Source organism: Enhydra lutris, unplaced genomic scaffold (assembly GCF_002288905.1).
Source record: "Enhydra lutris kenyoni isolate GAN:26980312 unplaced genomic scaffold, ASM228890v2 scaffoldscaffold3, whole genome shotgun sequence".
Lineage (NCBI taxonomy): Eukaryota > Metazoa > Chordata > Mammalia > Carnivora > Mustelidae > Enhydra > Enhydra lutris.
Window position 1 is genome coordinate 60,116,310 of NW_019154087.1, and position 12,285 is coordinate 60,128,594.

Consider the following 12,285-nt stretch of genomic DNA (forward strand, 5'->3'; position numbering starts at 1 on the left):
TTAAAACAAAAAACTCCTATATTTTTTGCAGTTTTATTTATACTGTTGTATTTCTTCCCTCAAGACAATAGTTTTTTAAAGGTGGGGCAGCTTTTTTATGAGAAAACCTAGCTAAAGAGAGTATTTTGTAATGAGCTGCCTTGTTTTCATTGTGCTTTGTAAGCAAGAGAACTGTAGGATCCCCCTTAATTGCCAAGGGATGTTGATGGCTACTCTGCTTTTGCCTTTTTATCAAAATTTTGACTGAACTGTCAATTCTGTTTTTCTTTCAAAGAGGCTAGAGAGTAGTTCCTACTAGCTGCGAAGCCGAAGGAGGAGTTCAGAGGCTGACTGAGAATTGTTAGGAGTGAAGAAAAAAAAATGCCATTTTTCCATTATCTGCTTGATAAAATGCTCTGTAACCCTGCAGCCACTAGCCACATGCACTGTCACCCTGCACAGCTTTCACGTACAGAAAGAAATCAGTGTTCCACCATGTTTTTATTTCTATGAACAGTTTAGGAACACAGAGCTGTTGCCTTTTTCTTTCTCCACAACCCCACAAGAAAAAAGAGAAAAATTCATCTTCATAGTTTTTGGGGGAAGGAGGATGATAAAACCTGAAGACAATTTGAAATATCATATATACTTACTTCCAGATGTTTTTGTTTTATATGGAATTGAGTTGGACTCAGACTCGTTTTTAAGTCTCTGGTAAAAAGATCACTGTCTTATGCATGCCTCAATGGAGAGGAGAATAAGACTCCTGAGACACGTGGGGCCACGAGGGACTGAGGTTGCTAACGTGACCTTTTTTGCCTGATATAGGAATACAAAGTCTCCAGCTGTGAACAGAGACTCATCAGTGAGATCGAGTACAGGCTAGAAAGGTCTCCTGTGGATGAATCAGGTGATGACATTCAATATGGGGACGTATCTGTGGAAAATGCAGTGGCACCATTCTTTGAGATGAAGCTGAAACATTACAAGATCTTTGAGGGAATGCCTGTAACTTTCACATGCAGGGTGACTGGGAATCCAAAGCCAAAGGTAAGCTGAAAACATGGCTTTTTAAGAGTCCTGTTTTCTGTGGAAGTTTAGCTTCCAAAATACAGAGTGGATAACAAAAGGAAGAGATACAGACTACCTTTCTCAGTACCCATGATGTAAAATGTTTGAAGTACTGTTAAGTTCAGGGCCTTCCTCGGGAGGCATTAGGAACCAAAAAGAGTAGAAGGGTAGTTTGAGTTTGAAGACTAGAATAGGAGAATAACAATTAAATAATCGACAAGGAGCTTTTCATACACCTACATCATTTACTCATGTGATGTTATCAATGTCACTCCCAAATTGCAGGTGACTGAACTGAGCTCAGTGAGGTTTAATTAACTTGTCCAAGGTCAGGGAGCTGGTGAGCTGCCAGGCTTGAACACGAACCCCATGCTGTGTACCATACAGAGAAGCAGTCCTTACCATGGATTATAAAAACTTCAGATCAAAGCTTCCTATATTTACAAAGGGCTAGAGGCCGGAATACTGTTGAGAAATGATATTCAAAGGAACTTCTGAAAACTCAGGAGGACTAGACTGACCTAGATGGGAGCCCTCTTCCTACAGACACATGGAAACGGCTGGATAAAGAGTTGCCCAGTCTTTAAAGGGAGGCGAGAATAACTGCTCACTAGTCCAGAAAGCAATAAACAGAATTATACTTTTCCCTATAACTTGGGAGAAAAGAAGAAAAAAGGTGCCTGTGAGAAAGAGAAACTCCATATTCACACTTTCACATGATAGGAAGCCAAAAGCCGCAAAATTAATATGAAATTTAGTCCAGGATGATTAAAATCCTTGTTTCTGGCAGAAACAAGCAAAAACTGCCCCAGAGAACACTCACAAATGTGGGCATATCAAACTTTTGTAGGGTAAGAGGAAGAAGAAATTCACAGTGAAAACTTATAAACTATATAAGAAACAATGATAAAAAGAATCAATAGCAAAAGAAACAAAGGGGCACCTGGGTGGCTCAGTCGTTAAGCGTCTGCCTTCAGCTCAGGTCATGATCCTAGAGTCCTGGAATCAAGTCCGGCATTGGACTCCCTGTTCAGCAGGGTGTCTGCTTCTCTCTCTGCCCTTCATCCCGTTCGTGCTCCCTCTCTCTTTCTCTCTCTCAAATAAAAAATTTTTAAAAAATAAAAAATAAATGAAAGAAATAGAAACTTTAATGAAGAAAAAACCAGGACAGTACCAAAGACCAGGCAAATTTGTAAAATAAGCATATAGAAATGAAAATACACTTACTGAAATTAAGAAGCTTAACAGTGGTGTCAGAAAGAAAGAGTAAAGAAAATAGCCTTAAATTTTCAAATGCATATCTACCTTCTAAGATGAGACTTTTATAATAAAATGTTATTAGAAAAAACTTTATTCTTGGCATAATTTGAATAATTGCTGTGTATTCACAAACATATCAAATTCATGTACTAAAAATAAGTGTGCAGCTTATGAATGAAACTCAACCAGAAACTGTACATTAAGCTTCCAAAATCTTCACAAAGATCCCTTGTTATTTTTAAGTCTTACTCAAGGCTTAAGGTCATTAATTAAGTTCTAAGATCACTAATTCTTTTTAAAGAACACTATGTTCACCTGAAAGATAAGCTGTTGTGTTTAACATAACTTTGCTTTTCTAGTAGGAATTTAAATGTTTCACAGCTTTATGAGGCTTAATTTTTTAAGGATTTTTATTGTTAGATTGTCTTCACTTCTTCCTTCTTCTCTTTCCTCCCTCTTGTCCTCACTGTGGTTCTTTTTCTTCCCTCCCTGGTTTATTGAAGAACCATTTCTTCTGCACATGGTATATAAATTACATTAGGCCTATCTCATACCTATACAGGTATGGGATAGTCATCGTGTTTTTTAAAAAAAAATACATCCTTTTTTTTTTTTTGGCTTATGTTTAAAAAAAACATGTATTCTGCTTCTGACATGCTTGTTCCATATGGGGACATGAGAAGATTGAAAGGAATTTCTAATTCACCCTCTTTTCTTCTCTTGTACCCTCCTCTTCCCTCTCCATTAGCAGGCTTGATAAAATTATTGTGACTATTAGTTAATTCTCATTGGAAAGTTGTATTCCAAGTATAATGGAGGTGAGAAGTATGATTAAAGGGAAGAAACAAGTCTGAAGAACTGGCATGGTGGCAAGAATGCAAAAGGAAGAAACTGTATACTAATCACAGCTTCTTTGTTCCATCAGAAAACATAAAACCACCAAGAAGAGAATGATAATTATGAAGTATCATGCTTACTCTAATTTAATTTTTAGAACTGAGGATTATGAGTCTAGTTGATGATCCATTCTTAGGTTCTGGAGATTAATAATACAGTCTGTAAATTTAGAGCTAATTGAAAAATAGGGAGTTGGAAAATTTTCAGCAGTCAGATCCCAATTATTCATGTGCTTATTTCTAGCCATTCCCTTCTTAGAAATACAAGTTTCAAAGAGGTTTTTCAGATTCAGAGGCTTTCATATAGAGTGGAATTTGAATGCCGGTTGTGGTCTCAATTTGCATATGGATTTACATTAAGGAAGAAGTTCATTTTATTTTTTTAAAGATTTTATTTGTTTATTTGACAGAGGGGCTGAGAGGGAACACAGCAGAGGGAGTGGGAGAGAGCCTCCAGGCTGAGCAGGGAGCCTGATGCGGGGGCTCAATCCCAGGACTCTGAGATCATAACCTGAGTGGAAGGCAGACACTTGCCCACTGAGGCACCCAAAGGAGTTCATTTTAAAAACTGAAGGTTCTAAAGTAGGTTTCTTCTCTTAGGAATTCATTAGGAATGCTTTAGGTTGCCAGGAAAAACAGCTGACAACAAAGAACTTGTTGCGGCTTTAGAAAAGGGGATTTGTTTAGTTCCCAAACCGAAAAGTCTGGAGGGGGTTGATGCAGGCATTAGTTCAGCATCTCAGTCACGTGAGGGCCCCTGGCACTGTGATTCATCATTATGGCCCCATGTCTCAGCTGTCAGAAATAATCACTAAATCATGAGGGATCCGAGGACCAGTGGCTTTATTTAAAGATGAGGGAAGGTAGGAGGACCTATGAAAGAGGTTATTTGACCATTTTAAAATGTGTTACTTAGTCCAGATTTATTTTTACTTTATTCCTCACATTTACTTTTCTATCAAACCAAGTTAAAATATTATTGAAAATTATTGTAAGTTTAAATACTGCTGTTTTCTTTAACATAGCGGGGAGAGAGGACAGACTTTCAGCCTCTGAGCATGTGCTCCTTGGTCCAGAATTAAAGCAGTAGAGCTCCAGCCACCACCAACCCCTAACTGTTGCTCCTTCCTCACTGCCATTTTGTCTAACACAATTCAGGGGAATGGTTGGGCTGGGGTCTGTTATCCCCTAAAGTAACCTTCTTACCTTTGCTTTACAAGTAACGCATTTTACTTCAATACATTTCATTCAGTACATGTGAAAATAGAATCAAAAAGAAAAATGCCTATAGAGCCACTCCAGAACTAACTACTGTCCATGTTCAATATAGATCCCTTCATATAAATAATATTTAAAAAATATGGACTAATATATGAATACCTACTTATATGCATATTTTTAAAATAAATATATAATTTTTTAAAAACTTAAAACAGAATTAAACCTGTATGTTGCCTACTTTTTTCACTCAAAAATCAATTTCCTATTCAGATGTTCTGTTTAACATTTTAACATGAAAATGCTGATCAGCTCTGCAGGCCACACAGTATTTACCAGTCCCCCAGATAGAGTGGTACTACACACATCCTTAATTTTTCATCACTGTTTCCTTTCACAGATCTATTGGTTTAAGGATGGAAAGCAGATCTCTCTAAAGAATGATCACTACACCATTCAAAGAGATCTTGATGGGACCTGCTCTCTCCACACCACAGCCTCCACCCTAGATGACGATGGGAATTACACAATAATGGCTGCAAACCCTCAGGTAAATATTGGGGGTATAGGTCTGGCTTCAGTTCTATGCATAGCCACTACAGGCATATATTTGGAGAAAGGAACTGTTTAATTCAAAGGTAGAATCATATTTCTTTGACTTGAAACTATCTCCCCAAATTCTATATCCATTTTGGTTTTGGAGGATAGAAAGTTCTTTCATTAGTATTTATTCCATCTGGTGTTTTTCACATGACTACTTGCAGTACAGATGTGTTTTCTTCCTAATCTTACTCAGGGCCTAAAAGGTACACTTCTTACACCGGTGGTGGGGTTGCAGTGGTGGACATAACAAAGTCCTGAGATAGAAAATAAGCCAGAAAACACATATATAAAAAATATCATTTCAGATAGGATTAAGTTCTATAGAAAAAAAAAAGGGGGGGAGGAGAAAAGGACAGTGAGTGGCATACATAAATATGCCATAGTAAAAAAATCCTTAAAAAGTAAAATATTTTTAAAAAATATATATACAGTTACTTAATTCAATGGAATTTAAGTATATAAGTATAGACAAATTATAATTTTGATAGCATCTACGTATGGCATTCAGGATTAAGTTTCCATCCAAATGTTTTCTCTTTATTTGTCCTTTGATTTAGTGCCAAAAAACCAGCTGACTACTTAGAATTTAATAGGCAGCTACTCAGGTATCAGGTTTCCAAGTCAAGCCTACAAGTTCTTTTTTGAGTGTCAGGTATGTTTTAGGCACTGTGCTGGGTAGGGATGCAAAGATGATTAAGAAGGGATTTTGTACCTTCAGAGCTCAGTGTATGACAGGGTAATTTTACAAAGTCAGCAGAAGTCATGTAAATAGCACACTAAAAAAAAAAAAAAGCTAAAATTAACAATTTTATTATATAATGAAGATTGTCCAGTCATGCTTTTAAAATCTCTGACCTATTTATATCATTCCATATTTCATTATTTCTTTTGAAGGAAACATGAAGTGTTAGAAAATGATAACAGATAATTTCAGCAAAGCTTACATTAAAAGGCTGTGCAATGTTTATCCTAATATTACATTGTCACATAAACATCTATTTCTGCAATAATACTGAGATCAGAATGAAATTCTAATTATCCACAAATCAGGTTGTCATAGAGCACACCAATCTCTTCACTGTCAACAGTTTCCATATTAAATGTGCACTTTCTTGAGGTTCTAATTTTTCAATCACTGAATATATGACTGTCACCTTGAAAAATAGTCAAAAGCATAACTTTTACTAAAAGTTACATTGTAATACTTACTTGTGTTCATGGTTGGAGGATTTGAGGGAAAAGAAGTGGAACTTGCTTTTTTCTTTCTTATTGTATTATCAGTATATACCCTTGACTATTACTAACAAATATCAATTTTCAGTTTTCTGCCTACTAAAATAAAGTGGAGAACTCAACAAAATTCAAAATTTTTTTCAAATTTTTTCTTCATGCTAGGTCCTTTATTCCCCTTTCCCCTAGAAAGTTTGTAATATATTATAAGAGATCAAATTAACTGTGTTCCTTAAGCACTTGCCAATCCTGGTCCTGATGTTAATTTTGAGGCATATTTCCTTGTGAATGTTTTAAACTGTTATGGAGTCAGTGGTTTTCTAGAACAAAGACCATAAATGTAAGATTACAATTTTAAGTCTGCTTCTAGTCTTCTTCAAATTATACTAATGTAGTTTTACATGTGGAAAAGTTCTAAACAGGGAGGGACTCCACTGGCTATGAGCAGAGTTGGCAACTGCATGCCAGCCCCTGAGCACTGAAACTATTGACAGGTTATGTATGATGAAGTCATTAGATGAAGGAGAGCTGCTGAAGTTCTCGTTTTGGAAAACAGAAGATGGGGAAGGGAAAGAAAGAAAAAGAATGAAATGACACAACAAAGGCCAGAAATGCAGAACAGTACTGGTGCTAATGAAAAGCCTAAGTGTACACATGTAGTTCAGGGGTTAAGAAAATGAACTTTGAAATCAGACAGATCTGAGTTGAATTTCTGCCTCTGCCACTCACCACCCATGTGACCTTTAGCAAGTCACCTAACCTCTCTGTGCCTCTTTCCCCTTCTATGAAATGAGAATAATCCTAGGGAATCAAATAATGCACTCGGTTTACCTGACATGTAATATGCTTACAGTAAAAGCTCGTTATTGTCATTTAATTCAGAGACTCTAATAACCCTGTCTTAAAGCAGCAGCCCTAATAGTGGGCAGAAGCCTTTGGAATCAGGATGTAAAGGATGGTTCTATTTCTAGATATTCCAGTCCTACTGTTAGAGTAAGCAAGTCAGTTCAGGATGGAGCTTCTACCCAACATGTTGCTGGTGTGTGGTCTTCTGACCTCCTGGTTTTTCCTTCTTATCACCCCCATGGGAAAGGAGTTAGTTAGGCAGCAGACGTGGCTGTGCCACAACTGCCCCAGCTGTGGACTTGGGTGGAGGGTGAGCTGGAGAGAGGCCACACCCAAAGCACAGCTGACAGGAGCCACACAGGAAGCTGGGAAGTTGCTTTGCTCCCAGCACACCCAGGACCAAGGAAGGCCCAAAAGAGAGTTGTCAGTGCCCTCATTCCAGTCCCTGGAGTTCTGCTGCTTTACCAAATCCCAGGATATGTCCCAAAGTTAACCCTCTCTCATTCTTGGCCTCTACCCTTGGAAGAGAAGACAAAGAAATGAAAAGTGGACCAGTTTATATCAGGTAGCCAGGCTCTTCTCACAGAATATCCTATGTGATTTCAGCAAACAGTAATATGACTGCTTTGGGTCTGTCAGAGGTCACAGAAACCAAAGCAGTGCCAAAACCTAGAATCCCAACTGTCTCTCAAGGGTAGCTGATCCAGCCAGTATTCTAATTAAAGAGGGTAAAACTACATCATGTCTCCTTTTCTACCTAAATGAGCAAAGGCAGGCATTGGAGGGGAAACTTGTGAAGAGAATCTGAGGAAATCCTAAAAGTGGGCATGCAGACCTCAGATGGAAATTGCTGCGAGAGAATTTTTATATTTATGGTACTTGATATTAATTACTATTCCAAGTTTCAGCATGTTGCCTGGTTGATTTTAGTTTCACGAACAGAACTCCTGCTCTCTCCTGGCATCTTCAGTAGCAGGTATATATCCAGATGGAGGTTTTGTGGGCTGTCACCTAAAAATTGGGACAGACTGTACTACCCATTAGAAAGATAAGAGGTATTTGAACCATGACAAACAGACCATTTTTTTTAACCTAATACTTGATGTAAGTTATCATTTGTGGCTTCCAGGAATACCATAATAGAAATGTTTTAACAGTTTTAAACTCTATGTTACTAGATATTAAAGTATTTTGCCATTCTTGTAATTTGTGAAGTAAAACATGATTTGAGGGGCACCTGGATGGCTTAGGTCATGATCTCAGGGTCCTGGGATGGAGCTCTGCATCTGGCTTCCTGCTCAGCAGGGAATCTGCTTGTCCCTCTGTCCTTCCCTCCCCACTCATGCTCACTCATGCCCACGTGGCCCTCTCTTTCTCACGCTCATAAATAAATAAAATTTTTTTAAAAAAAATATGATTTAAAGAAGCATGATATAAAAGTCAAAGCTGAATTTTTTAGGATACGTTAATCCCAAAAGTGTAACATACAGTAAAAAAAAAAAAACAAAAAAAAAAACTTGAGTTCCTGGTCCTTGATGCCCTTTGGTTACCTTAAACTTTTTTCACATTTTAAATGTATTTGGTTTGAAAGGGAGACAACTCCATCTATTTTTTCTGGTACACTGTAGTGTACATGATGTGAAATGACCAAGGGAAAGAGGAAAAGGCTGGAGTGGAAAAATGAGTTCAGTAATGAAACACAGACGGCAGAGCTTTTCTGAGCAGTGGAAAGTAATTAGAGAGAGCAGCCAAGAGAAAGGGTGAGAACCAAGGAAAGAGAATACCAAAGTTCAGCAGAATATTTTACAGAATATTTTTCCACCTGGGTTCATCTTTTGGGAATAAGAAACACATTAGATACCGCTGACTGAATCCAAATTCGACTTGGGATGGAACACACAGCTCTAAACATGCACTGGCCACCATGTGTCACACTCAGTGTGTGCTATGAGGGCAGTTCCTGAGGGACCAAAGCAGTCACATAGCTGAGTGAAATAATGAGTGATTATGCAGTGTTCCACCACACATAATGCCAAAATGAGGATCAAAAATGTGGTTTTAGACTCTGATCCTATCTTGAAGACACAACTAAATCTAAACATGAATGTTTTACTTTGTTTTGTTGTGTTGCTAAGTTACTCTGTGCTGCACTTGGAGTTTGGAAGGGCTGTTTTGCAACTTGATGTTCCTCAAGTTGCATTATGTATACAAGTGGCAAACTTTTATAAAGACCTGTGTGCCACAAATTTCATAAGCTAGGAAATATAAATGTTATTTCCATATTATATAAATAATTGGCCTTGCATGAAGCATAAATAATCTTTACAAGCTGGATGTTTAAAACATAATTCTTCACTTTAAGAATTCAAACTTATTACTTGTTCTATGGCTTTAAACTCTGTGGATTTGTTTGGAAGAGAAAAGTAACACACAGCTGAATTAAATTTAAGAAGTGGGTTTGCTTGTGTTTTGTTGTAGCATTAGGAGGTTTCCTGGCTCATTTCAAACTTCAAACATTCACTTCCATTCTTCCTTCACATGTTAATAATAAAGTAGATCGAAATGAGAAAGTTAAAAGCAAAGGCAACAGCACTAATGTGCATCAGAGCCTAGTCACAACAATTACTAGGATTAATTGGCACATTAGCATGATTAAAATTTTGTATGACCGTCATAAGATGTCCAGACTTAAAAATCTGAACTTTAAGTTGTGTATATCTTTTCAAAAGTGTTTCACTGAATTCTGGGGATCCCCCCCCCCAATAAAAAGTCAAAATTATACAACTTGTTAGTTTAGAAAGCTTTCTAAATGCTCCTGGTCATTTACTGGTTAGTAATGTATATTTAGCCAATATCACCGTATTATCAAACTAATAGTTCTGCCTCCCGAAGATCATGCCTTTCCCTTTTATGCTCAGAAGTGAAATGTGTAGGAGTTAAAAAGGTAACAAACAGCGACATATTCCTTTTTCTTAAATTTGAGTAAAGATATTCTGTGGCAATATTTGTGTATGTGGTTCTAGACAGCAGCAATAAAAATGAAAACATTGTAGAAATGTGTAATCTTTGAAGAGCAGTATGCCAACACCTTTGACCCTATTTTTTGGAGAGGGAAGAGGAGTCAGATTTATCTAAACTAAGCAGAGTCTAATGGTTAGAGTTGAGTAGGACCTTTTCTCTTGCGCGTCAATTGTAGCCATTACATAATGAACACAGTGAATATACCAGTGTGCCTGACACCTTTCAAGCAATAGCATACATTTTTCCTTTGGAGTAAATTATATCCTAATACCAAAAGAAAGAAAGAAAGAAAAAGAAAACCCCACTGCATATGAAAAAAAATTGTTTTTAAAACAATTGTAAGGGATGCTTCATGTCCATCTGGTTGTTACTATAATTATGTCGATATTCAGAGCTATAAGAACATTTTGAATGTTTACTATGTGCAAAACACAAGACTAAGTATTTTATACCTATTAACTCATTTAATCTTCATAAGAACCCATGCAAGATTGATTAACTATATGATCCTATTTTATAGATAAGGAAACTCACTTAGGAGGTTAAATTACCTACCTAATGTCACTCATTAAAAGGGACAGACCTGGGGCACCTGGGTGGCTCAGTGGGTTAAAGCCTCTGCCTTTGGCTCAGGTCATGATCCCAGGGTCCTGGGATCGAGTCCCGCATCGGGCTCTCTGCTCAGCAGGGAGCTTGCTTCCCAATCTCTCTCTCTGCCTGCCTCTCTACTTGTGATCTCTGTCAAATAAATAAAATCTTTAAAAAAAAAAAGGGGACAGACCTGGTTTACAAACCTAGACTGACTCCAGAGCTAAGGAGGGTCATCAAAGGTAACTAGGGCTCATCCCAGCGTTAAGACCACTGAGGGGCAGGGGAGACAGTCATTAAAAGAGGCATTTGAAGGAATCAAAAAAGGAGGTAAGAGCATACTCAGGCAAGGTTAACCACTTGGGTGAAATTTACTGGAGTAAATCTGACACCAACCAAGGTGTCAGGACCCCTAAAAATTATCTTGATGCATGTCTGTGCACACATGTCCAGTAAAACCATACCCATAATAAGTAGCGATAATTTATATCATCAAGATCTATTTGATATTTGGAAGATAAAGACCATCTTAGGTTGTATCATTGAAACTTTACAACATCTGTGTGAGACAGATACAGTGCCCTGGTTTTTACAGAAGAAGAAACAAAGGCTTCAACAAATTTGGTTATTTGCCCCCAAAGTCTTAGGAAAGTCAAAACTGAAGTCCAGATTAGAGAAAAATTTTTTATCTGCTTCCCCAAATTCAAGGTTAAAGGCTGAATTTAACTTACATCTTTTTCTAACCACAGAAATGATTAGTTGATGTTAACTTCCCTCGTGGATCTGCTGGGTTTTAAACCACAAGGAAAAATCTTCCAAATTATATAAATCTATTTTAATCTATCTAGATTAATCTATCTAGATTAAAATGATTTGCTTAAGTAGCAAAGCAAATAGTAAAGAAGCCATATCCCATATCACTAGAATTTTGAAGCTATTTGTGTGAAACAAAACATAAGATTCCCCTGTCTTTAGCCCCCAAAAGAATCATGGATCTTACATGTTCACTTGTTAAAGCAGCTGCTATGATGCATCAGTTGGGTAATTTAACAGGGGTCTCCCAAGCAAGTCATGTCTAGATTTTTTGTAGCAGGCATTTAGACAGGCTAGATGAAATTAATTTCCAGATTTCAGGCTAGCTTAGGGGGACTTCCAAGTGTTTGCCAAGAGCTTAGCATGAGAGAATATACATCATGTGGCCTGAACTTTAGATAGAACAAATCTAAATTAGAAATATTCCCCCTCATAATGGTATAATTTGTGTGTCCTTGGAAATTTCAAGAAAGGCAGTGTTTAAATATGACCTCAGTAGCAAATACTGTGAATGCTAGAGGAGGTTACATATCTAATGGGATAAGACTACTTGTTTTCTTTATGACCTCCTCTTTCTATTCGACAGTTCCCAATTCTCCTGTCTGTGTTACAGCACTATGTGTCTTTGCCTTTTTGGAGTGGTTAAGGCCCCTTTTCAGAGTGGTTAAGGCCCCAAAGAAGTCCAGGCTGGGGGGAGACTGTACAGCCCTCCCGACTGGATTCCTGCCCTCCACCAAATGCTGCTATGGGGTTTCTCTGT

The 12,285-nt window shown here is 37.5% G+C and overlaps 1 protein-coding gene across 2 annotated transcripts in view; it reads left to right on the plus strand.

The window, feature by feature from the left end:
* The window catches only part of LOC111155014 (palladin, cytoskeletal associated protein), a 231,261-nt gene that overhangs the window by 202,045 nt on the left and 16,931 nt on the right, over nt 1-12,285 (plus strand). For both annotated transcript variants that reach the window (XM_022515012.1, XM_022515019.1), the window contains 2 exons: nt 808-1,029; nt 4,825-4,974. In XM_022515012.1, the coding sequence (XP_022370720.1) occupies nt 808-1,029; nt 4,825-4,974 (372 nt within the window). The remainder of the gene's footprint in view (nt 1-807; nt 1,030-4,824; nt 4,975-12,285) is intronic.